The 25,045-nt window shown below is 52.3% G+C and overlaps 7 protein-coding genes across 7 annotated transcripts; 3 read left to right on the top strand and 4 right to left on the bottom strand.

Annotated features, from left to right (window-relative positions):
• Positions 1 to 979: 979 nt before the first annotated feature.
• BJX68DRAFT_187154 (serine/threonine-protein kinase) lies at positions 980 to 3,667 on the bottom strand. The gene is made up of 4 exons (XM_071037320.1): positions 2,849 to 3,667; positions 2,663 to 2,713; positions 2,274 to 2,518; positions 980 to 2,209 (listed from the first exon to the last, which is right to left on the bottom strand). The coding sequence occupies exons 1-4, from the start codon at positions 3,290 to 3,292 to the stop codon at positions 1,072 to 1,074; spliced, it is 1,878 nt and encodes a 625-aa protein (XP_070894097.1). The 5' UTR covers positions 3,293 to 3,667; the 3' UTR covers positions 980 to 1,071.
• A 1,431-nt stretch (positions 3,668 to 5,098) lies between these two features.
• On the top strand, positions 5,099 to 8,212 carry BJX68DRAFT_187134 (uncharacterized protein). Its single transcript, XM_071037319.1, has one exon. It carries the CDS (start codon positions 5,291 to 5,293, stop codon positions 8,015 to 8,017), a length of 2,727 nt encoding a protein of 908 aa, XP_070894096.1. The 5' UTR covers positions 5,099 to 5,290; the 3' UTR covers positions 8,018 to 8,212.
• Positions 8,213 to 9,211: 999 nt separating this feature from the next.
• On the bottom strand, positions 9,212 to 12,348 carry BJX68DRAFT_246668 (putative C6 transcription factor (Leu3)). The gene is made up of 6 exons (XM_071041682.1): positions 11,736 to 12,348; positions 11,206 to 11,660; positions 10,718 to 11,155; positions 10,398 to 10,666; positions 9,816 to 10,349; positions 9,212 to 9,766 (listed from the first exon to the last, which is right to left on the bottom strand). Exons 1-6 carry the CDS (start codon positions 11,931 to 11,933, stop codon positions 9,471 to 9,473), a joined length of 2,190 nt encoding a protein of 729 aa, XP_070894095.1. The 5' UTR covers positions 11,934 to 12,348; the 3' UTR covers positions 9,212 to 9,470.
• Positions 12,349 to 13,120: 772 nt separating this feature from the next.
• BJX68DRAFT_187050 (uncharacterized protein) lies at positions 13,121 to 15,850 on the top strand. The gene is made up of 2 exons (XM_071037318.1): positions 13,121 to 13,755; positions 13,817 to 15,850. The coding sequence occupies exons 1-2, from the start codon at positions 13,272 to 13,274 to the stop codon at positions 15,673 to 15,675; spliced, it is 2,343 nt and encodes a 780-aa protein (XP_070894094.1). The 5' UTR covers positions 13,121 to 13,271; the 3' UTR covers positions 15,676 to 15,850.
• Positions 15,536 to 19,542, bottom strand: BJX68DRAFT_246666 (F-box domain protein). Its single transcript, XM_071041681.1, has 2 exons — positions 18,914 to 19,542; positions 15,536 to 18,803 (listed from the first exon to the last, which is right to left on the bottom strand). The coding sequence occupies exons 1-2, from the start codon at positions 19,105 to 19,107 to the stop codon at positions 16,025 to 16,027; spliced, it is 2,973 nt and encodes a 990-aa protein (XP_070894093.1). The 5' UTR covers positions 19,108 to 19,542; the 3' UTR covers positions 15,536 to 16,024.
• Positions 19,543 to 19,669: 127 nt separating this feature from the next.
• BJX68DRAFT_246662 (putative C6 transcription factor) lies at positions 19,670 to 22,709 on the top strand. The gene is made up of 5 exons (XM_071041680.1): positions 19,670 to 20,836; positions 20,889 to 21,326; positions 21,377 to 21,758; positions 21,823 to 21,958; positions 22,043 to 22,709. Exons 1-5 carry the CDS (start codon positions 20,133 to 20,135, stop codon positions 22,540 to 22,542), a joined length of 2,160 nt encoding a protein of 719 aa, XP_070894092.1. The 5' UTR covers positions 19,670 to 20,132; the 3' UTR covers positions 22,543 to 22,709.
• Positions 22,710 to 22,746: 37 nt separating this feature from the next.
• BJX68DRAFT_246660 (protein translocase subunit TIM50) lies at positions 22,747 to 24,914 on the bottom strand. Its single transcript, XM_071041679.1, has 3 exons — positions 24,445 to 24,914; positions 23,652 to 24,383; positions 22,747 to 23,597 (listed from the first exon to the last, which is right to left on the bottom strand). Exons 1-3 carry the CDS (start codon positions 24,718 to 24,720, stop codon positions 23,010 to 23,012), a joined length of 1,596 nt encoding a protein of 531 aa, XP_070894091.1. The 5' UTR covers positions 24,721 to 24,914; the 3' UTR covers positions 22,747 to 23,009.
• Between the last annotated feature and the right edge of the window lie 131 nt (positions 24,915 to 25,045).

The following is a 25,045-nucleotide window of genomic DNA, read 5'->3' as shown; positions in this document are numbered from 1 at the left end:
ACCGAATACCAAGCCGCGCTTGGAGCGTGACAAGACCCTGGTGCGTGCTCATCCTTCTGATGGAGGCGCGGGAAACCGCAAAATTCGTCCCAGCCTCCGACGCCGGAGTACTACCTTAGAGTACCCTAACTTACTCATCGCGTCCCTTGTTTTTAGCGGGGGCTCGGGCCGGGCTCAATTGGAGTACACTGGGTTACGATTTGGGGACTTAATCCGGAGTGGAGAAAGTACTCCCCAACATCATGATGCGGCCTGACCTGGTTTGACGAGGCGTGTGTCCAAGTTATGGGGTAGGCCTAGTGCGCTGTTGCCACCGCCGAGACCATCAAAACTTGGAATTGGTATATTGACAATCGAGTCAAGGCAGGATGAGAACTAGGATTTGGACTAGGATATGCGGAGATGGAAATGAGAAGAAAGAATCTGTAATTGAGGAAATTAGAGCCGAGATGAGATGAGGTGACGGCAAGGGTCATGGGGCGAATCAACTAGCTGGCTCAAAGGTTGGGGTCAAACAGTCGACATCATACATGCAGGTCACTTCCGAATTAAGTCAGGATGGCATTAGCTTCGGGCCTTCAAACCTTCAAAAGAAAACAATGAGAGAAAAAGGATGAAATACGATGCGTCGTAGTAGTAGTGAGCAAGTAAAGGAGCAATGAGATTGAAGTTGGAACGGTGTATCACTTTATAAGCGCAAAACAAGTGGAAGCGGGAGATGCAGGACAAAAGAAGATAACTAATAAACTCCCGGACTATTGCACATGTCCAAGCAAAGCACTCCACCAAATGTAATGGGAAAGAAGACCGTAACATTGAAAGATAAGATGCATATAGAACGCTTCGCCGATCCGGATCCCAGAGAGGAGACGAGAAAGACAGGTACATAGAACGCCTGAAATCACAATGGGGATTTGCCCGATCAACAGGTTTGCCCACAATCAGTCGAAAAGAAAATGTGACGTCATCGAAGTCATAGGGGAGTCTAGCCTGACGATATCATGAGTTCGTAATGTCTTCAGAAACGCAGTAGCGTGGCTGGGTGCAAGCAGAGACGCGGGAGCTGTTCTATCATGCAACTGGTTGATCTTGGTGTCTTCTGCCTCGCTTCTCAAGCAGGGTCGCATTGTCTAAGCTGAGCTCGAACGGTTGCCGAGCGTTGCGGGCCATATTCTTCTTCGCGGCAGCTGCAACACTAGCGCTATGCTGCCCGTAGCCCTGTTGTCGGGGTTGATGGGACTGCCGCGCCTGTGCTGCGTGGCTAGTGGCGCCCAGGTTGGTATTCCGCATTTTGGCCTCCATAGCAGCGATATCACTGGGATTCGAGGACTTTTGCATCTTAGCTGGAGGGTATTCTTCCTCAACTGCCATTGCATCGTCACTGTCGTAGTCTTCGTTGAGCGGATTGAGTGCGGATTGGAATGTAGAAGCTGGGTTCATTCCACGGAATCCACGACCAGCTTTGCGTCGCTTGCCCTCTTCCTCCTGTCTGTGAACCGCGTATCCAACATCGAAGACTTCCCGCAAATTGATCGCACCAGGAGAACGGAAGTCCATTGGTCGATCTCCGGCAGTAAGTTGAGCGCTTGCAGGTGGGTATGGAGCGAGGTCTGCTGCAACTGCGTCGAGCGGTTGATTGCGAATCTCCTTGACGGAAGGTGTTATCAATGGCGGGGCATCCGATGCGGCTTGTGTCTCCTCATCGGTTTGTCGGACCCATGGATGAGCCAAAAACTGCTTGATCGAGTACCGCTCATCAGGGTCTACGGTCAGAAGATGAGAAATCAAGTCCTTGGCTGACTTGGAGATATCATCCCACCAGGGGGAAAGGAATGTGTACTGTCCTCGAGCAACTTTCTCTGTGAGAACTTGGATACTTTCGTCGTAGAAGGGAGGGAAACCGCAGAGAAGAGTATAAAGGACGCAGCCGAGCGCCCACATATCCACACTCTTGGAATATCTTTCATCCTTGACAATCTCCGGGGCAGTATATCCGACGGTTCCGCACGGCGTCATTGTCTGACTATCCCAGATAACTTTGGAAAGACCGAAATCGGCGATCTTGATCACGCCTATCCCACCAGCGCCTTTTCCTGGAATAAATTCGCCTTCATCCACCTTGTCTTCATCACCGGGCTGACGCGGCTTAGGATTCTTTGAAGGAACGAACTCGGTGGGGTAAAATAGAAGGTTTTCGGGTTTAATATCACTGTTTAAGGAAGAACATGAGCTTCCGCTGCGAGAGCATGAAGACAAGGTAGTGGCAAGCTTACCGATGTACAACACCTGAGGTCTCATGTAGGTACTCGATGGCTTTGGCAACCTGGAGAATGACATGTCGACTAAGATCTTCGCTAAAGTAAGTCAAGCGGACAATCTGGTGGAACAGCTCGCCACCAGGGCAAAGCTCTAGGACGATGTAGTAATATTGGCGCGATTCGGAAAATTGGATCAATTTGACGATGTTAGGGTGGTCAATTTGGCGCATTATCTGGACCTCTTTGAGGATATTGGCTCGCTAGACAGGCACACTAGTCAGTTATCATATCATGCGCTGCAGGATATTTTGGCGCGCGCAAAGAACAAAACTGTAATCTGGGGGCGGTGGAATCCGATCGTATCGCATGCTGCTCGGATTAGGGACTAAGGGAAATTGGCGCACCTCTGCGGCTTTCGGCTTCTTCTTGAAGTCGGGATGTAGGTGGTTGGCAGACTAGATGAGACAAAATATTGGCGAAAAGGTTCGCAGTGAAGACGGACCATGATAGGAACCACAACACACGAAAAATAGCACCGAGGCAATTGAAAGCAACAAAGCATGCGAAACAATAGAAGAGGAGTATCCTACCTGAGTGCTATTCATCTCAAACTTCCGAACAACCTTGATAGCCACCTGGTCAAATTCACCAGTGGTGTCCTTGGCCCGATAAACGTTGCTGAAGGCACCGTCGCCCATTTTCTCCACCAAGATCCAGCGCTCGAGACCAGGGTATTTAGGCATCTTGGAGCGACTGCTCTTCTCTTCAGCGATGATCTGTTCGAGTTCGGCCTCGCGAGCCCTCTTGGCGGGAGCGTCAGGAGACGACTGTTGCGACTGCTGAGGCTGACCACTCCCCATTTTGCTATCAATGGCATCTAAATTGCCAGCAGCTGGAGAAAATGTACCCTGGGGCTGGCGCTGCTGCTCAGCATGTACCGCAGAGATGTTTGTGGTAGGCTCAGCATGGGGGGTGACAAGGCGGGCTTGTTTCCCATGACGTATGAAATTTTTTAGGCTCTGGATAGTGCTCATGGTAGGTAGGGGGCCGGGTAGGGGTTCCCGGGAGGATGAACAGGGAATATTGAGAGGGACGAATGGTAAGGAGGAGGGGACGACGACGGAGGAAGGAAGAAAGGGAGCAGGGGAGAGGGAAAGAGAGGGGAAGAGGGCAGAAGAAAAGAAATGAGCAGGAGGCTGATATGATGATGAATGATGGCTGAAGCTGGGGAGACTCAAGACACGGTGGACTGGCAAGCAATGACGTGACAGGCTGGTTGCTTTTTCCTTTCTTTGTCACTCTCGGGTTTTCTCCCTAATTTCTTAATTCTACTCAACTACCCCGCCAAGCGAGTCGAGGAGAGCGAAGAGGCGAAAGGTGAGGAGCGAGCAGGCGCTGGTGATTGGCAGAGCTGCTCGAGACGGGACTGGTTGGAGCGTGGTTCGAAGAGAGAGCACAGCGAAGATGACTGGTCGGAAGGAGAGGCCTTAAGGTTGTTGATCGCACAGAGAGGAAAGAAGATTGGAAATGAAGCTGACTGAACAGTGAATAAGAGCTAAGACTGGGCGGATGGTGGGGAATAAGAACGACCTAAGGATTACCCAACTGTTGGAACCTGGCACCGATTGTCTGTCGCAGTGCGCGCAGAAGCAGCCAAATTTTAGCAACGGCAGATGACGGATAACGACGTCAGACGCAGGGCCCTAGTTGTATCATAGCAACCGCAATATCATCGCCTCTCTGCCTGTCCTGGAGGTTCCTGTCCGCCCCTCCCTCTGAGCGTCTATGTTTATCAATGAAAAAGATATCTCGTCATCCCTCATTGGGCCCGCGCCGATGACGTCGGGTCCGATGTCATGGGATGACTCAGCGGGGCCTCGCTGGAGGAGATTTGAGGCTAGGAGAAAGTTCGCTAGTCGTTGCGCTTTGAAATTTCCTGATCCTGATCTTATTTAGTATGGTCAAGTGATACAGGGTCTACGGAGTAACGAATGCACTAGTCCTGGCAACCTGCGAGTAAGGTGCGCAAACAATTGAAAAACTGGAGGATCGGCCTCCCGGCTGTCACAGTGGAGGCCTGTATGGCCGCACGTGACATTGTACTCCAGTATGTAGGACTGGATGGAAAGGCTATCCCTGACTCATGGACGATGGACAAGGTTGAAGCCGCGCATTACCGGAGGATTCTCCAGATTAGCGTAGTCCAAGCAGTAAGCAGCACAATTTGCCTTTGCGAACTCGGCTCAGTTCAGGCACCCAAAGTGTAAAAAAGCGACAGGTCCCGTGACCTGTACTCAAAAGTTCCCCCACCAGTGTTACAGATATGCAGTGCTGGGATACTTCCCAATTTTCATCTTTGCAGCCTCACTCTCCTAATAATAGCCATATTGTACGGCTGTCGGCTCGAATCAGGGGACACATTTCTTTTGTCCGCAACGTGGAAAGCCCCGAAAGTCGACCTGTTTGCTGCTGGCTGCTGGTCGGCCTGTCGCTTGCTCAGGATCGCTTCCTGCAGCCCGCCCTTGGCTCCTCTCCGCCATTAAGAGTTGCATCTCTGCTTCGGACCTTTCATGACCTGTCCTTTCATGTCCGCAAGTTGCTTCTGATTCGGTTGTTTGTTAGTAGTCGAGTGTCGGCTGCTTTGTGAGACGCGCTTTGCGGCCAGCGGCTTCTTCATGGGCAAGTGGTCCTCTCTTACAACCTTGCTTTTCTTCCCCTTTCGTCTGGAATCTTCGTTTAGCATACTTCTCATCATTCTCCACGCCGAGCGGAATCCTCCCTGGATTCAAAGAAGGCGACCTGGCGAAACTTTCCGCAGTTCTAGACCAAGTCAAGCTTGCGTCTTGACCTCGAAATTGCCCGCTTCCGCTATGCGACTTCGCCAGCCTGCATCCTCCAACTTCATTTGAAACGGCCTAGGTGTCATGATCCTCACCTCAATTGACTCTCGCAGCTATTTGTGATAGCGTCGACCCGGCTGGCAGAATTATCAGCTTCTTCTGCTCAGGATCACGGTGCATTGTTGAGTGTTAATGAAAATGCCCAGTGTCGACGTTGCTGTCACCTCGCCCGCCTCAGCAGAACATCCGGACCGGCTCCTGTTCAAGGCTCACAAGTCGCTTCCTCGACGGGTCGATGCAAACCCAAACCCAGTCGCTCAAACATCGAGTCCGAGACACGATGGCCAATCCTCGAATGGCCTACCAGTGGCGACCGCTCCAAACCTCCCATTGACACCCCCGGGTATTGCTATGGATGATTCTCCGACCGAGGCGGAAATGCAGAAAGCGACTCCTCACTCGGGCCTTGCGACGCTTACACCATCCAAACCTTCGCATCCTCCCACCCCGGAAACAACACCTCCCAGGAGTATGATTACAAACCGGCCGGGGTTGGGCCACTTTGGTTATATTTCTTCCTCATCGCGGGCGGAATCTTTCCAAACGGCTTACGAGAGGATGTCCGACAGTGAAACGGAAGCTGTAACTCCGCGCCCTTCGCCGCCGTCCTTATCGCGGTCAACTACACAGAAGAGCACTCGAAGCACCAGGAGCACCAAAAGCACTCGAAGCACTCGCAGTAAAGGTGGAACTGATCCAAGGACTAGAGAGACTACACCTGCTGGTGACCAATCTCCCAGCTTCCGTGCGTCGTCCCGCTCATCAAAGATCCCTGTCGATGCACTCTACCAAAGCTATGGAAAGAAATCTCCGACCGCTGTTCCCTGCAGACAAGTATCTTCGAGTGGCCAAGTCCCAGAGCTTCGCATAAAGCCTACACGCGAAAGGTCAACACAATCTCGCAATGGAACGGATGCCGATACCTCCAACGTAGACGGTTCCACGCGAGGAAGAAGAAGCTTACGGGACCGTGTGGCACATGTGCAACATTTCGATGATAATACGGCCCTGGATCAATTCCGTCAGCAAATCGGCTGGCCGTCGGCGGATGACCAACTTGGCCCGCCTGAGCGGGAGGATTCTCGACGCCTGTCGGGCGTGTCCACGTCTTCCACTGTCGAAGCCATGATCATTGACACGACGCCCAAGCCAGCCAGGCGGGCTCTACGCCACTCGGGAAAAAGGTTATCCTTGCGCTCGGCGAGCTCCCCTATCACACGGTCTGAGCGAACCTCAATTGCTTCCAGCTCAGACCTCCAGCGACGACTGAGTCACAAAACTGCGCGTATCACAGAGAACGATCGGAGGAGCATCGTGTCAGAGATTTCAATTTCTGGGAGTTCGACTTTGGGCGCCCCACAGCAGTCGGTGGACGTGGTGCCGGTGATTGTAATTCCTCAACGAAGCTCGTCTTTAAATCGTCCTTCGAATGCGACTAGCAGGAACCCATCCGTGTCGCGCTCCCTGGCGTCCAGTCGAGCGCCATCAGCGCCCAAGAACCGACCCGGGTCTCTGGATCTTCCACGCCAGAGAAAGCGTACTCTATCTGAGCCACATGCCGCCAATGTCGCAGACACTCGAGGACGAACTCTGAACCGACCCTATATTCCTCCACGTAGCTCGTCGTTATCCGCGCCTACAAGCCAAAACAACTCCCGGACAACTTCGCTTACTTCAGAAAGCCTACGGAGCCATAATCTAGCCGTTGAGCAGGGAATGAAACGTCAGCAAGAGCCCACTAACTTGGCACCCGCACCTGTGTCCGTTCCGGTAGCTGCGCCAGCTCCGGTACCTGCTCTAGATGCTCCTGGACATGCTAGACATGACTCTGCGGATCTCCCCAAAACTCAGTCCATCCTGATCGGAGTTGAAGACCTAAGCTACCTGCGGCCTCCATCGGTGCTTTTTACTCCACACTCGATCCCGTCTTCTTCGCCCGGCCCATTTGAGATCAATGAGGTGAGACGAGTGGCAATATTTCCACACAACAATGAGTCCCTCCTTCTGGTCAATCCGCTGGGGCAGTTTGGTCTGCGAGAGCAACTGCGCCCCGTCAACCTACCACAAACTCCTGAAATGGTGCAGGAGCCTATTGCTGATGTAGATTCGCCGCTGCGAAACCCACGGCCGCCTCCCCAGCCACCGATCTCTACTGCCATCCGGGAAAACGAACTGGATCTGAACCAGCCGTTGGGTGAAGGCAATGCTGAGCCAGAGGCAACAGGCGGTCTTAATCGCAGACCCGGATACAAGAGACGGGGGTGGATTGGACGACCGCGCTCTGAGTCTTTCAATTCGTTTGTGCGATCACTCTCGCTCAACTCGGCCAAAAATCCCAAAGCCGGAGAGGATATCGACGGCCGGCTCCAGCCTTTCTGGCGTCCTCGTCGGTTTTGGGATGATTCGCCTGAAAATCTCTCACCAGAGGAGGAAAATGGTGCTGAGACCCAAAACACAAAGCAGCCAGATGAGGTTATCAGTAATTCGCTGGGCATGCCCCAGAGGCGACTTGTCTTTGATGGGCCTACACTCTCCCCGAGCCGTCATGGCGCCAAGCGAGGAATTGTCGGCCATCACCGTGCGAACAGAGACGCTCTCGTGGGAAGCCGCATCCTCACACAGGAGGCTTTGTACTCCCAGACCTCTCTTCACCAGCGCCAGTTTCCCGCAGTATCCTGGTGGCGTCTACGCTTTCGATCCGGAATCGTACGCTCCCTGCGCTGGCGGCTTCGACGCTCGATGCAGCGCCGCGCGGAGGATAGACGTGAAGCGCGCCGAGAGAAACTAAAACAGAGCATTGGCGAAGCCGTCCTGGTAAACTCGAGCATCCATGTTCGGAGAACCACAGTACAAACATGAACATAACGAGACACGACTACGAATACGACCTAGAACTCCCACGCCGACATGACATTATATGATATACACTTATTGCGACGATTGTTATAATGTTCGATTCCCTTTTTTTTTTTCTGTTTCCCGTTTTCCTCGTTTTCCTACTCTTGTTTCGTCTTCTTTTGCTCTGTGCGATTGGAGCTATTAATCGATTTCCGCAATGACTTATGACGGGAATGGCGCATCTAGGTGACGACCGTGACGATGATGATGACTACTCCTGTATCATAAATATTACTACAGTCTTCCAGCGCCTGCTATCTTGAATCGTGCGTTCTTTTCTTGAGCCTAACACGATCTCAACAACAGGGCTTGGTGCCTTGTTCTGATTCCCATAATCGTAGCTTTGCTTGTATGCCCTCACTGACCGGCGACAACTTCATTGAAACGCCATATATAACAGCGCGGCAAATATTAGGCTCACCAAGAACCACAACGAGATCCCGCCCGTGTCATTCGGTATTATCCATGTTGGCACGCTTGTCGAGGCACGATACATTGCTTAAACCACGCCCCTCCGGCTGAGGTGTTAATCCAAGTCATACCAATGACGCCGGTATGTGTGCGACGCCCTAGAGACGGCGACAGGGCCGAGCCAGCTGGCGAATGTACCAGATGCTCACCAACAAACACCACGCAACCATAAAACCCTCCAGAGATCGAATCCCTTCATCACCCCTCATTCCCACCCCCTGTCTCACGTCCCCGCACCCTCGCCGGTGCTCTTACTCTTCATCTTCTCCCAGAGCTCCGGAGTCAGGAACGGCTGCGGCGCCGCGGCGAAATCAACCTCTATCCGTCTCTTCTCATTCGACTGCGCTCGAGCGGGGCTGCGGATTTGGAGCGTGGGGGTTGTAGTTCGTGTTGGTTGTGAGCGTGTGGGTGGAGAGAGGGGTCGCTTTGAAGGGATGAGGAGGGTGGATTTTGGGCGGGTTGTAGAAAAGGACATTTCTTGTCGCTATCGGCGTATAGTAGGTAGGCTATACGTGGAAGCGTTCCAAGTTGATGAAATATGGGATTATGCACAGAAGGGTGACGCAATCCAGATCTCGAAGGGTGTGAGAAAGGGTGGAGTGGACGATGAGCGGCCGAGGATGGCATAGATGATTCCGACTCGTCGTCATGTTTCATGTCTCATCAGAAACAGTCTAGGGTGAATAGAGAACGCCATTGATGAATTTGCATGTATATATAGTGATAATAAGTCATAAATCATGTGTAAATCAGGTAGCTTGCGGCTGGGTAAAAAGAACAATCGCCAAAACATGCAGTTTCAAGCCGACGCCTTGCGCCTACCCCACAAAATGGCGGGTACATCCCATTGGTATAGTAATGCAGCAAACGTCCTCCCAAATACAAGCGCCAGATACAAATTGACAAGATAGACACAGGTAGGGGCTAAATGCGAACTGAAGGGTCATGCGATTCCTTGAGCCTCCATGCCAGAAACGGAGTAAGGATACGGCATGTCTACTAGACCGTCGAGCAACCAGTTTAGTGGATCGAAGACCTCGTAGTTGGGCTCCATGAACCCGCTCGGTAATGATCCGAGCCCGTTTGATGATTGTACGCCGAGATTGGCTTGCGATAGCAGAGGCGGAGCTAGGCTGGGGTCACCGCCGGGAATTGCGGGAGATGTACGCGGTGGCCCGACTGATGAGGAAGCGGAGGATTCTGCGTTGGAATCGGGATTTGTCGGATTCTTGAGATAGGCTGCATACACGTCAATGTTTGATCCTCGCCTCACACTGATTGAACTTACCTTCAATGTTGCGGCCTTTAGTCCGCGTATCCTCTCGCCATCGCCATACCGAGTCGAACAGAAGCGACATACTCATGCGACACCGTACTTTGAGCATTAGCGAGTCATCCATTTCAACCCCATCCGGAGGTGGTTGCGGCGACGGCGTGCTTCCAAGTTTCCACATCTGGGCCAAAACCTCGGCCAGCCGCTCAGGGAGGTCGTTCGAGATCACCGATGCTTTCCGAATAGACCAGATTGTACGAGCGAAGAGATCCTTTGTATACTCCATGTCGATATGGGCGGCAAAGAAACTCTTGCATAGCTTCAGCAATGTGCAGCCCCCCGCAACCATCATTTGATAAATGTAGTACGGCGTGTATGCAAGAAGCGGGCCAAGTTCTGTCTGAAGTTTCATCGCAGCTTCAAGAAAAGAGGTGGCAGCAAAGAAAAGAGAAAGAAGCCGTTCTCTATAGTCTTTGGCGGAAGGGTCGTCGAAAAAGGCGGACAGGTGAAGATGAAGATTGGATGCGCGTAAATATAAGTCAGTAATACCTGCAGTATTTAGCGCGAAACTCAAACGGGCCAACGCAGACAACATACCATCATTTTGCGGCTGCAAGAGAGTCTCGAGTTCGTCAAGATCTCGCGTAAGGAGCGATGTCAAGGTTGACCGCTCCTGACTACCACACAGTCCGACGGGATCGCGACGATTGGTGTAAAGTGCTTTAGTAACTTTGTCGCAAAATTTCTCGATGTCGAGCCTGTGCCTAATGCTTTCAGGAAGTTTGAAATTTGGGTCCATCGACTCTTGAGATGACAGAGTCCAATCGTACAATGTACAGGGCGGCTGTCCATATCCTGTTGCAACACTGCCACATAGTTAAGCCAAAGGTCTAGAAATGAAGCTCATAGAAACATACCGCTGAGCGACAATGTTGCAGATTGCCCACGTCCTGACTTTATCTTTCAGTTCTTCCTCGATAAGCTCTACCCTATACTTGCTGAAATCTTGGGTATGTGATGGGCGATGTAGCCCGAGTTGCATGGCAACCTGTATCATCAGGCCACAAAGCATAAACGTCGGATCTGTCGACGTACTGCTAGTTGGGAACGGCCAGCTGCAGAGCAAACAAAGCGCTTTGACATGGTGATAGCTCTGTGGGACATCGGCAATCGTACTCCATATTAATCGCGTTACAGGTCCGGCGAGTGAGTTGAGTAGAGTTTGGTCGGCTTGATATCGTCGAGCCCCGACACTAATGATAGTCCAAAAAAGCAAAGGGGAAGCCGTATAATAGTCCTCTGCGGATTGCTCTCGGTCAAGAAACGGTAGAAACGGGTGGTAGTAGGTGAAAAAACTGGCCCCAGATTAGAATCCATCCGACCAGCCGATTCTGGCCAAACTTACAGATCAAAAAGCTCTGCGACTCTGTCAGGTCCCACCGCCACGTCTTCGACTCGCTTGAAGTGCTGACTCCCATTCCTCATATAATTCGAACCGTCGAACCCTGATCGCAAATCAAGCAATGAAGCAACAGCCTCATGCGACCCCATAAACTGCTCCGCTGCAGACATTGCGGATGGTGTCTGATATACATTGGCCGGGCTAACCTGGCTAGACGTGTTCTCCTGTTTCGGTGTCTGTTGCGCCGTAGGCAGACCATGCGGTTGCGGGTGTGTTCCAACTGTACCGGCCTGTGCACTGGCGATTTGCTTCCTCAACTCAATAATCTCTCGTTCCATCTCCGCGTTGCGACTTCGCTTTCCGACCCGCTTGAAATTGGATTCAATCTTGCAGTCGAGTTTCAGCCGGCGACATCGTGAGCAGTCCATCCACGGGTCTTGAATCACATCACAGCGGAGCTTCAAAACACGAAAACGAGTCAGTCATCAGCGGGTCAAGTCAACGGCGCGGGCGAACAGGAAATGCAGGCTCACCTTCTGCTGCCGACATTCGTTGCAAGCGCGCTTCACGGGCTGCCTTCTCTTCTCCTCGCGGTTCTCAACATCTTCAACATCATCCATACTTCCGGGGGAGCTGTCGAGCCCCGCCATACCAACATTACGCTTCCTGGCATGGCCCGTGCCATCAGAGGCGACGGCCGGTGACATAGACGTATGATCAATACCTCCCATTACGGGGCTGGTGACAACAGAAGCATTATTCCGCGGGCTTTGCTTCAAGAAAGACTGGTGCAGACCCCCGTCTCCGATACCGTCGGACGATCCTTCGAAGGACGCCAGGCTGGAGTAGGATAGAGGGCTAAGTGAAGCTTGTCAAGGACAAGCTATGCGGAGTTCAGGGCGCGGTTATTGTTTCTGAAGAACGACAGGCGAAAGACGGATGCAATCGTGCAGAAGGCGAAAAAAGTACCCGGTGAAGGTAGTCACTAACTCTCGAGTCGACGAACAAACTACCAACGTGCAGCGGAATTGACAGCGCAAAATTAGTGTATAAGCGGCCCTTGCTTGAGCTTCGTTTTCCGTAGTATCTTATTTGCGGAAGCGGTGTCGGAGAAGCGACTTGACGGTGGGATGATCTGGATTGCCTCTGCGGTGGATGAGTAACGAGACTCAAAAACGGGCTAAGAGAGCGGGGCCAGCGAGGCTGCAGGTCACGTGGCTCTATGCACGTGAAGCAGGTAGTTCCGCCGCTTTTACGTATGTAGATTACCGCTGCCGCTTTAGGTACCCCGGGTTAATCACGCCGCAAGCTACCATGCTCTGACTCTCTACTCCGTACTCCATCTTTGAAAGACGTTGCCGCTCTGAATCATGTATCATTTCTTACTGCGATATTGTACTCTGTACAGCGCGATCTTCACTGCACCGCTGCAGATCATATTGCATCATGTACGGACTATTCTGGGTCCCCTGTCCCCACAGCCCGTGGGCAGCTCGGCGCGGCGGCATAGCCCCTCCCAAGAGCTTCCACGCCTTCGAGAACATTGCCATTCAGGGTCCGTGTTTCTGCAACTTTCCGCCAAAGGCTACCTGGTCTGAGGATCGGAACATTTCAGGCCATCTGACTGCGCCAGTGAGGCAGACCATGGTCCTTGATTTAGACAAAGTTTTGGGGCTGTGTCCCCTCGTCACGGGGCGCCGAGTGCCATACGTCGTGTCGGCAAGGCTTACTTCCTCAGCCAAGCCAACTACGTCTCCCCGGCTGTGAAACAGCTTGCCCAGGGATAAACCTCCTGTGCACCATCAAAGTGCCGGGCAACGGTGCCCTGGATGATTGATTCGCTATTATTTCGGCTGCTAACTCGGTTATCACTGCCTCTCTTGCGCCTGCAGTGGCTTTGCGAGCTGCCTCTGTTTTCGCCCCATTGATTAGATCATTCCAAGTTCTCTTCGGGGTGGGGGGGTGGTGAGGTGACTATAAAGCCATCAAGAAGGACCAGTTGTCGTCGCCGAGCTGAACGGTATCATATGACTCCTATGAACTCCTTTATTTCATGTTAAAAGGTCACCATGGGTTTGACAAGTGGTACAAAACTTGACGTTGAGCTGCAGCGTTTTGAAAACAGTCCTCCAACATACACCCAGACCACAGAGCAGCTACCTGCTATTCCTGCTTTGAGTTTGTCTCAGGATGCAGGCCCTGCAAAATACACCACGGTCACTCACTTTGAGTGTATCGCTCATCTCAAGTTTCTCGCAGCGCTCTCTGATCTGCGTGACACGATAACAAGCTTGCCGAACCTATATGATATCCCAGATCCTTCAGCACGGCAATTTTCGACCCAAATCAACGAAGCGTGGGCCTTGGTCAAGGAGAAGCGATGGGCAGTTTATACGGCCAAAGCTGTCCAGCGATACACAACCTGGTGGAATCATTCCGTCCCGGCGTCTCGTCCTCGACCAAGTGTTCATCATCTTACATCCAGCGTATATGAGGATATCACTGTTTGCAATGATCCTATGTCTTGGACGCGTGACATGTTGCCTCCTCTAGGTGAGCCTACCTCATACTCTCGACCCATAGACCGTAGTGGATTGCTCATCGTTTGTTCTAGATGTCTTAATGGTTTGGCATGCGCACCTGCTCAACCCTAGGGCTTTCCTTGAGGACTGCATTCGTTATGGAAAGATTAGTTTTTGGGCAGGAGGATTTCCATGGCAAGCGATCAATGAGTGTATCAATGATCAAACGCTAGTATTCGACGCCGGAAAGACTGCAGAGACGGTTTTTTCTGCGGCTACTGGTCTCAACTGGGATAACCTACAAGACTTACCGATGAAGACTTTCGAATGTCCCAGTTGCGGACACGAAAACTCTGTACCCTGGACTGATGGAACGTTCACGGCGCCACTTGACCAAACATTTGAATACTGGCGCGGTTTCTCGGATAAAAATTTCGGTACATTCTGTACTCGATGCCGGCTTGGAATTACCCACGAAACCTTGCGCGTTCAGAAATTCAGATCAGATGTCAGAGAGCTTGTGAAGGGATACATCCCGATGCCAGGAACGCTTCTGAACGTATGGGGCGTGCCGGAACGTCTCAGCTCAACCCGACGACGGAAACAGCAACCAGATTTCCCCAATCGACTGATTCGAGCTGCAAAGCGCGATATCACCGATTACATGGATTCTTCCATCTGGATTTGCCCCAGTGTGTCCATGATACGGGATCACCTCGGTGCCCTAATGCAGGAGCGGCAAATCATGCGCACAGCTCTTAACAGTTCCCAAACAACGCTCTACGTAGACGAAAGGATTGCCTTTCGACGCATGATGTCCCGCTACTGGGACAACAGCTCACAATTCGCCCTTGACCTAGTCGGCGCAGTCGTTCGGCAGGGGACATTCATCCAGAAAATGGATAACATCGACTGGCTGCGCTCTCCCACCCTTTCCAAAACCATGCTCCGCCTTATTCGCAAATACACCGTCTTTTTTCAGATCATGTCCTCCAACCCTAGCCGCATGGCTGTCCCAACCCTCGACGTCGACCTCGCCTGGCATACGCACCAACTCTCCCCAGCCCGCTACTTCGAATACTCCACCCACCGCACCGAGCAAGATGGCAAACGAGCCATCTTCATTGACCACGACGACAAAGTCTCCGAGACGAAACTCTCCGACGCCTTCGAGTGGACTACCAAGATGTACCGCAAGCTCACAGACGGTGGCATTTACTCCGAGTGCACTTGCTGGTACTGCGAAGCCACCCGAGGGTCCGACCTCAAGGGCAAACTCACCATCTTCTCCTCCTCCGGCTCAAAGGCTCGCAGCGCAGCCGCAAACCTGCACGACAACCCAGATATCTCTGCGAACCCTGATAAAAACCCACATATCTCCGCGCACAGCGCCGTAAAGACCAAACAAGCAGTCGCATATACCGCCTCAGGAGTCGACCCCTGCCATATGAAATTTCTGAAACTCCGCAGCGAGTATGAAAAGGCCCGCCGCCGAGCAGGTAAGCGGACGTCTCGAGACGGCAAAGCCCCAGTAGGTGCGATTGACGAGAAGCATCACGGCAAGGACGACGACGATGCCGAGAAGCGCGACCGAGATTTTTACACGACGTACCCGCTTATGTGGGGGTATCCAGTCTACGTCCCCTACTATGCACCCTACACCTGTGACCCGAGTGTCCATTGCGATGTGTATGCTGCGGATCCGGCCTGCATGAATCTGAACCCTGGGCATCCTGGGAACTGTGCCTCGGGAACTTGTGGCGGCGCCGTTGCTGCTGGGGGCTGTGGTGGGAAGGGTGGATGTAGTGGTGGGTGTGCTGGGGGTTCGGGGGCCTCTAGTGCTGGCGCCGGCTGTGGTAGTGGTGGAGGCGGGGGATCGTCGGGCGGAGGCTGCTCAGGGGGCGGCGGTGGAGGCGGCGGTGGATGTGGGGGAGGAGGAGGGGGCTGTTGAGATGAAGAAATGTGGTGTTGATACCAGAGGGAAGGTCGACAATGCTCTATAGTTTGACATACTTCCGTTAAGCGAATTTGCAGCAACTTCTTCTTACGCTCATGACATTTTGAATGGATTGTGTAGGAAATTGTATGCTTATCCAACCACCAAAGCTGTACGGAAAAGCCGCAAGGCAGGCGAACGAATGGCCAAATGGGTATATGCGAAAAAGATAAGCCCATCCAAATGATCAACATTAGGTATCATCGCCCTCCAAGGGTCAATATCGGTATATGCCAATAATGGAGGCAAGTAAGTGCACGAGAGAAGAGGGAAAGAGAAGAATAAAGCCCACTAGGGGTAGATATTACATCACGGTGCACTTGCTTCGGCTCTTTTTATTTCGTTCATAAATGGTTCGCTCGTTCCATTCTTCGATCCGCCTCCGCCATTGTTGCTCTGGTGCAACAGATTGCGCGCTCGAGTGGGTAGGGTCGGTTGATGCCCGTCGGTTCCGAAGGGCTATTGCTGACCATGGTGGCCGAATATCATGCGATTGGGTGCGGTCATGGGGTCGTCCGGGTGATTGAGGGCTTTGAACTTCCTCGATGAGTTCCGGTTGAATAAGGTTCGGTGACGAAAGAGAGAAAAGGTAATTGTTCATGGCAGGTGGAGTCATAGGAACCGAGGGCATAACATGTTGCCAGCCGTCCAATTGATCACTGTTTGGTGACTGTCCAACAGGCTCAACTTGGGCCGCTGGGAGTGGATTCTGCGATGAGCCTGCCATCACAGGAATATTGGGAGGTATCAATGACGGATTCGGTACCGCTAAAGAGGTGTTCTGCACTGGAAGCGGAGGCATGGAGGGAGTACGGGCCTGCTGAGGAGAGCCATTGACATTGTTACGTTGCTGAGGTGTCTGAGGGCTCTGGGTATCAGGGGTATCCCTCCTTCGTAGAAAACTAGCGTGTCTCCGCGCGTTATCAGGAGGCGAAGGTTCTCTGGTCTGTCGTCTCATGCGGGAGGCCAGGCTTGGCCCAGTGACAGTATTCAGTCTGTGCAGAGAGGGCCGAGACGAAGGGTCCGTCAGAAAGCGGGTTGTGAGAGATCTTCGAATCGAATCTGCTGCATTGCTGGCGCCTCGAGCGCGGCCTGGTGGTGGAGGGAGTAGCGTCCTTCTTAGAAAATCTGGAAGAGGTACATCGGGCTCTCGTTGATATGGGGGAGGGGGAGGAACCCAGTTGTCGGCGTCGCTTTCATGGGGAATCTGGAAAATTGGAGGAACAGGCGTGTTGGGGTACACACGACGTGGTTCATTGACGACGCGCCGGCGGCTTGCAGCTGCTGCTGTGGCAGCACGCCGTAACGTGTCTTGCGATCGTGGTTGCGTGTTGTCATAAGGGCTATCTGGGATAGCACCTATCTCACTCTCGCCCCCTACATCGCTTGAGGATGCAGAAAGATAAGAACTGTTCCTGCGAGGACGCCCGCGCGCACTCGAGCTAGCTGCTGGATATGATTCCCGAGGTCCCCTGGCTGTCATCCCGGCCGAGTTACCACGGTGTAGGCGAGTTCTTCTTCGTTCCAATTCAACCTCGGTGGCTAGAGTCGAATTCGGCTCCCGAAGTAACGTAGGCTCTGCTTCCCCAATCTCAATGGTCAGTTCAGTCAAACCCCCATCCGTTACTGAACGCGCAAAGTCGAGAAGCAAAACCCTCCCGCCATCTAAGGGCACATCCTCATCACCAAATATTGTATGATCAACCCCACCAGGAGCCACGGCAGCCAGTCTCCGTTGTCCACCCGCTGAAGGGTTATGCCGCACAAAGCGAGCAGCAGTGACACCTGGCATATCAATAACCTTATGACCCTTAATTAGCACCTTCGGCCGCGTTATAGTGTGCTGCAGTCGGCTCATATTGGTTTGCAAATCTTCGATCGGTCGAGTTTGAGCAGTCCCAGGCCGGCTCTGGGAATCGCCCGAGTTCTGCGCCACAGGAGCAATATCAAGACGGTCAGGCAAACCATATACCCAAATTCCAGAATTTTGAAATCCCAGAGCAACAAGCTCCCCTTGGCAGTCTGAAGAAGCCAGCATCATCGGGGGATGCTCTTTGAGGTCATCCTCGGACCTCGGACTCACAAAATATGTCGTACCAGAACTGCTGTTACTGGCCCCAATAGCTCTGTACACTCCCAATTGGTTGTCGAAGGCCAAGATCCAGCTCCCTTCGCCCTCGGTGTGCAAGGGAAGCAGACAAGCGTGGCTGTAATTGCGGACAGTATCCGGGAATAGTATTTGAGTGGTCCACATCTGAATCTGAACATCCTTGACAGAAATGTCGGCATCTTGTTCTCCAAACAAAGGCACGGTGATCGTAACCAGATTACCTGTTTGAAAGTTATCTGAAGAACCCAGCAAAGTCACGCCATCCGACGAAAAGGAGATCGAGTCAACCCCTGCGCAGCGCACAGCTCTTCGTTCCGTTACTGCTGCTCCCTCGCCGACGGCGTATACCTCAATCATAGCATTGTACGCAATAGCCAGGACACCTCCAGTTGGGGAAAACGCCAAAGCCCGGGGAACGTCAGTCAATTTGAGATTCTGGATGAGTTGGGCTTCTGTGTCGAAAAGTCTGTAGATATTAACCTGATGAGTTGAAGATGCCACAGCAAGAAGCGATCCGTCGTCGAGGATAGTGGCGTGCAACGGGCGTCTCCACGTTTTGAGTTCATGCCTTACCACAGGCGGCTCTGATGTCACATCCAGAACGACAATTCGCGATGAGCTGATACAAAGGATAAGTTGGGCATTCTGTGAAAATGCAAAACGAAAAGCCTCCCCATGCGGGAATGCTGTGGAAGAGCTCATAGACGTTGAGATGAGTTTGACCAAAGTATGGTGGGGCCGAAAGAAAACATCAAACCCATTGCGCCTAATCTCAGAGAAGAATTGCCGCTTGAGACGAACAAGATCGTCAGGCTGTCTTGGGCTCTCTTCGGTAGCTTTGCATGACAGGGCGAAGGAGGGACAGCGTGACAAGTGGTGGGCATACAGCAGAGACGAGTCAGATATTCGCCGCCATTTTCTGTTCAATAATGCCAAGCATGCGAATGTATTTGCATCTGCTACATAAAGAATGCTGTGAGATCAGTTAAAATTGCCCATAATCTATACGACGGGTCGGATAGGACGCGTGTATTCCTGCTACCGTAGTAGCTGTGGGTGCACCAAGGACAAGCTTAAACTTACTGCTCAATAACAGTCCGGGGTAAACGACCGAATGGGTTTGCCGAAGTATGCTGGCTGGCATGAGGTGCAGCCGGTGCTAGAGCCGTCTTTAGTGGCACCGGCACTTGGGGATGTTGAATGGGCTCCTGCTCGAGGAGCGACTCGCCGTCACCACCAAGCCGCTCATGCTGTTGGGGCCGAACATCCTCCTCCATATTCAGTCAAGACTCATCGCATCAAACAAAGGCATATCCAGATCAATTGCGCGTATTCATGATCTTCCCTGTGGTCTTGAAGAAGGAAAGTTTAGGGGGGAAACTGGTCCTTCTAAATGCCAACAGAAGTGTCGCTAGCGACTTGGGCTGGTGGCTGTGCCGCTGCAACGGAGATCTCGCCCAAGCAGGCGAGGATTGAACGACAGTTGTCTATTGGTTCTCGATCTCAGCCTAGCTGAAGCGAAACAGCAACCCCCGCAGAGGTTCAGACGCGCTAATACAACCTGACACAGGATCAAAAGGAGCGATGAAGGCCACGATAGCGAGGGCAAAATGGTGACAAGGCAGCACCAAACGTTTGGCGACGTGGAGTGATGGACAAGCCAAGAGAGACTCGATCGGAGCCTGCCGGGGGCCATCACAAGTGTGCCCAGGTGAACCTGAAAAGGGCGCGATAAAAATAGCAGGCACGTGGTTGGCCAGCAGTTGACCAGTAGATGACTCAGCGATCCCCCACAGCTGCCCAGGTGGCTGCTGGACGGTCCTTTTCGTCTGCGATAAGAGATTAGAGTACGCTCCAGAAAAAGAAAAGACGCCTCTCTCGATGCTGGTTGGTGAGAGGAGACGTTGCAGAAGAGGCACGGATATCGGCTGCAATTGATAGATCAGAGGCTTCTCACATTCACCCTGTTGGCTCTATTATTGCGCGCGGAGACAATGTCGCATTCCGAGTGACTCGGCAATTGGCTACCCTTGCGCTCAATCACCGTCTCAGGCGAAAGAAGCCTCGCTCAATGTTCTAGCCCCGAGATAGGGCTCTCATACTTATCGACTGCCGACTGCAGAGATCTTGTGCGCTACAACATACTCTTCTTTCTTGACTTTCGTCAATTCCCACTGTGAGGCGAATCTTGCTCCTCGACCCCCGCAGTCGGAGGCGTCACGTGCGACTGCCTCAGCAACAACGGTCTCTGATCTATACGCACGACGTTGGACGGATTCACTTGGCGTTATTAGGGTACATCATGCCTCCTGCAGCTGTGAAGCCTAGCTCGGCCCCGAAGATTCCAGCCTCTCCGGCATTGAATGCGGGAGCGAGACCCTACAGGTCACACAAGGTTAGAGCTTGTGATCTTTGCCGGAAACGCAAATCCAGATGTACCGTGGATATTCCAGGCCAGTCATGCCTTCTGTGCCGTGTTCAAGGAGCGGACTGCCATTACCAGGAAGAGGGCAACAGTGAGCTGTCGAATTCGCACGCGGCAGAACCTACAGGATGGCATACAGACCACGTCACGGAGAATCTTCACGCGGGCCAGAAGCGCAAGCGCACTCCAGAATCCGCTTCTCCTATGCAGTCATCTCGTCGAGTGGAAGGTCTTCCCGAAATTCGACGGTCCAACTCTGCAGTTCCCAGTCGGCCAAATGAGCACAAACGGCATGGAATTGATGACGGCCAAAATGAATCTGTTTTCATTGTCGGACCAGTGGTGGCTGACGATGCAAATGTGATTGAGAAATACATGCCTCCGCCGAGGTCTAACAAATCGGTGGAGCCGAGGAATAATCATCCATACAACGTCTACTCAAATGACCCTAGGAAGCCCATTCTTTACACCACCGTCTCCAGGCGGAGACAGGGAATGCGCGTTGGTATACCACCAGGGGAGAACCAAAAGGAAATTTTGGAGCAAATACTTGGACCATTCAAAGATGATCTAGTGAGACTGTATGTGTCCCTAGTCTATGAGTACGCTAGTCCCCTGGCTAACATATTCCAGATTCCTAGATCGATTCAATGCAGCATTTCCCATATTTGACGGCGAAGCCTTTTGGGAAGCCTATATTTCGGATTCACCTAGTGAGCCGCCAGCATCGCTCTTGTGTCAAGTCTACTCTATGTCACTGGTCCACTGGAAGCATACCCCCAAGCTTGCTTGCCATCCAAAGCCAGACGTCAGATACGCCGTTAACTTGACCGTCGCAGCATTACACGAGGAATTTTCCGCACCAGGGCTGTCAACTATCAGTGCAGCTCTGATTGATCTGACTGGCCGCCCTATATTCTCCATGACCGGCAATGCAATCAGCTCTGGGCGCATGGTCTCGCTTGCTCATTGCCTTGGTCTAAATCGGGACCCAAACAACTGGAAACTGTCTCGGCAAGAGCAAAATCAGCGCATTCGCCTCTGGTGGGCTGTGGTCATACATGATCGCTGGTCAGTTTCTTCCTAAGCCCTCGTACCACATATATGCTAACCCGATCAAGGGGGAGTTTTGGACATGGTGTTCCGCCTCAGATTTCGAAAAACCAGTATGATGTGCCTCTTCCCACGGTGGATGTCTTGGTGTCTCCAAGTTCGCGCACTCCTGAACGAATAAGGGCAGCACACTGCCATATTGCACTTTGCCGCTTGACCGAAATCCTAGGCGAGCTACTCCCTCTGGTCTACGGCCTTCAGCAGCGCTCCCCACGCGAGACAACAAAGAAGATTCGACAGATCCGGACGGATTTAGATGTCTGGGAAGACTCTCTGCCAGACTGGCTAAGGTCACCTTTAGACACTTCAGAAGATCGAATAGCCGGTATCTGCAGCTTACAGCTGGCTTTTCTGGCTGTGAAACTGCTCGTCGGAAGGGTAGAGTTGAACGTAAGGCCCTTTTAATATGCAGTCCACAATTATGTCCTTGTTTAACTGTTATATTGCGTTCCAGGACGTCAACAATTCAGAGACGGACCTCCCCGAAGCTCGCAGATACTTCCAAACGGAGTGTCGCAAAGGCGCTGAAGAAATAGTCCACTTCATCTCTTCCCTCCGCAAAGAAAACTTTCAAGAATTCTGGCTGCCCTGTAAGGACGCCTTCATGCATCTTCTCTCTTTCTTTCTCTTGCTGCACAGAAAAGAAGATGAACATCAACTAACCACCACTTTAGACAGCGCTTTCCACCTAACCTCAACAGCAACTCTCCTCGTGCGGTGCGCCCTGGAGACCTCCGACCCGGAAGTCGCCCGTACATGCCTCTCCAACGTCGAATCCTTCCGCGAAATCCTCCGCCGCGTCCGCGAAGAATACGACTGGGATGTCGCAGACATGTGCCTCGACCACTGCGAACGCATCCTCACCCGTCTCCCGCCTGGCGCAGATAACAGCGGAGCAACAGTCGACGCATCCAACAACGGCATCATCCTAAGTAGCGGCGGCAATGCCGTTGGCGTTGGCGTCAACGGACTCATGGGACCTCCCGATGGTGGCGCGAATCGGCTGGTCAACCCGGCGGCGATTTCGATCTCGTTGCCGGAGACACAGACAAATAATGATATTGTGGACGATATGATGTCGATTTCGGGGACCTTTGGCACTATGGATGGGTTTCCGTTCGATATGACAGGGATTTGGGATGTTTCGGTTTTTCAGGATGTGAACTTGGGTTGACCACGTTTCACAAGTATGGTAAGGGTTATGAAACTGGTGGGCTGGATGCGTGGATGGGATCAAGTAGCCCCTCTTAACAGGTGCCTGGGCGGGTTGTGCTTATGCTTGCTTATATATACCCGGTTGTAGGCCACAAGTTTATATATGTACATTCAACAATACAAGACATGATACACGTTTAATCGAGGACCTATGCAACAGCAATTCTATTAATAATGTGTTCATTTTATACAACATTGGAATATAGATGCTAGTTATTTTACAGTCACCCATGATGCTTAGTAGATCGTTGCAGCCAAAAAATAGAAGAAGCAGCAGCAAAGACCTCTATGAGATACACCTCAATCGTTGAGAAAACAAAAGCGGCTTAGGCGCGTATTAAAGAAGATCAGAGGGGAGAAATAAACGGCGTTATATGAAGGGATACGCCGTAGACAGACGGAATCCTTTGAAGACCATAAAGGAGATTACTCCTTCTTGCCGCCACCGAAGAAACCGGTAAAGGAGCCCTTCATGCTCTCCATCTGCTCCTGTCGGAGCTTCTCCTCTTCAGCAGCCATCTCGGCCAGCCACTTCTCGCCGTTTTCGCGAATCTCCTTTTCAATCATCTCATAGTTCTTCTGGCCGCGTTCACGGATCTGGTCCCAGAGCATCTTGCCCTCCTGTAGGCCCTCAGAGGGTGACTGCTCACCATCCAGGGTGCGGTTAGACTTCAGCCCAAGAGCTGAGGCAAGGCTGCCCACGCTCCTCCTAGGTCGCTTCTTCTGCTCTTCGGCGAGTTCTTTCTCGAATCGTTCGCGCATAGCCTTCTCACGCTTGGCAAACTCAATTGGGATTGACTGGCCCTCGAACGACTTGATGATAGGGCGGACATCTTCAACGCCCATACCAGCGATATACTCGAGGAATGGAATTAGCGCAACTAGAGTCTTGTCCTTGGGGTTACCGTCCCACTTGTCGAGAATAACAGCGTTCTCTGGCTGCAGACGGGCATGCTCTTCTTTAGTATCGATGAGAATGACCTTGGACAAATCACGGTTGAGGTAAGAAAGGTCCTAAGAATGATGTTAATCACTGACGACAAGGGCCAGACTTGAGCTTATGCATACCTTGATGTACTCTCCGTCCTTGTAGCGAGTAGCCTCCCTGAACAATGGCCAGCGAATGATGCGGTAAGGATCAAGCTTGCGAAGGACCTGGTCGGCCATCATGCTGGGAACGCTGGTGAAGAGAACAAGTTCGTAGTACTGGTTGAGATAGCGAAGGAAGTAGTCGACTCCAGGTCGTTTGGCAACCCGCCACCCATGTTCACGGCTCCACTCGCTGTGGACGAGCAAATCTTCCAGACTGAGTACCAAGGTGTAGGGTTGACGCAGGTTGGGGTCCTCATCGGGGAGCAACTTGGGGAACGCGGGGTCTTTGTAGTAACTTGTAATATCGCCGAGGCGAGCCTTGACGCGGTTGTACCAAAGACCAAAAGCCCATCCTGACGGGGCATCGGTGTGCTGCTTCTCCTCCTCTGCTGTATCCCAGTTGCGTCCCAGGTAGGCCATACCACCAACGCTTCCGAACAAGAAAAGGGCATACATCAAGTTGGCCATGCGGGCGCGCTTGCGGTCGAGAGACGATTCATACCCTCCCTTTGGGATATCCCCACGGCCGTCGTCATTATATTCTTCTTCGAAGCGCGAAGGGTCCTCCGTGAGGTTTAAAGATCCAGGTTCGCGCTTCTTAGAGCGAGCTTCTAATTCTGCGAAGAGGGTAGAAGGAATACCCTGTGTAAGATCCGGTAGTGGTTTTTCTGATACATCTTGTTCAGGCGGTGTCGGGGAAGATTCCGGCTAAGGCTGTCAGTTCAAGAACAGGAAAATCCATTTGAGTTTCTCGCTAGGAACAACTTACTGTCTCGGAAGCTTGTGATGTCGTGTTTGCTGTGTTTACTTGAGGATCTGCTTTCGTCTCAAACTCTGCTTGCTCGGCGGCATACTGCTCTTGTTGAGACGACTTGGCAGGCTGTGCAGGCTTCGAGGCCTTGACGGAATCGGGGAGCTTATAGGGCGCCTTGTTCTTTGTGTTCTTCGCGTACCATCGAGAATGAGATACCGGAAGTGCTGATAACCGAGGGGCGGAGGCAAGGGCGTTTGGCCTCGCCAGAGGTAGGATAGCGCGGCGAAGCATACTGTGATAGTTGGTTGTGTAGATATCAGGGAAACAATACACTCATGCTCCGCACCAAAAAGTGAGAGCTTTAACTCGTGAAGAAGGAAACCGCGCCAATTCCTGAGCAGCGGTACGAACGGAGCGGCGAGGACGATGGGAGTCTCGCGGGTTGGGACAACTTGGGACAGGAAACCGGAGGGCGGCGAGCGAGGTCGAGCGCATCTTCTCAGGAAAAGTTGAAGAGTTTCATCATCGGCGTGGCTCGGTACGGCTGGTGGCAACGAACCACTTGCGCACTTCCTACGCCTTTATAAGGGCCCCGCCGCTGGCCAAATTCTTACTT

This window comes from Aspergillus pseudodeflectus, assembly GCF_044049435.1.
Source record: "Aspergillus pseudodeflectus strain CBS 756.74 chromosome Unknown BJX68scaffold_65, whole genome shotgun sequence".
NCBI lineage: Eukaryota > Fungi > Ascomycota > Eurotiomycetes > Eurotiales > Aspergillaceae > Aspergillus > Aspergillus pseudodeflectus.
This window is presented reverse-complemented; position numbering and strand designations above follow the sequence as displayed.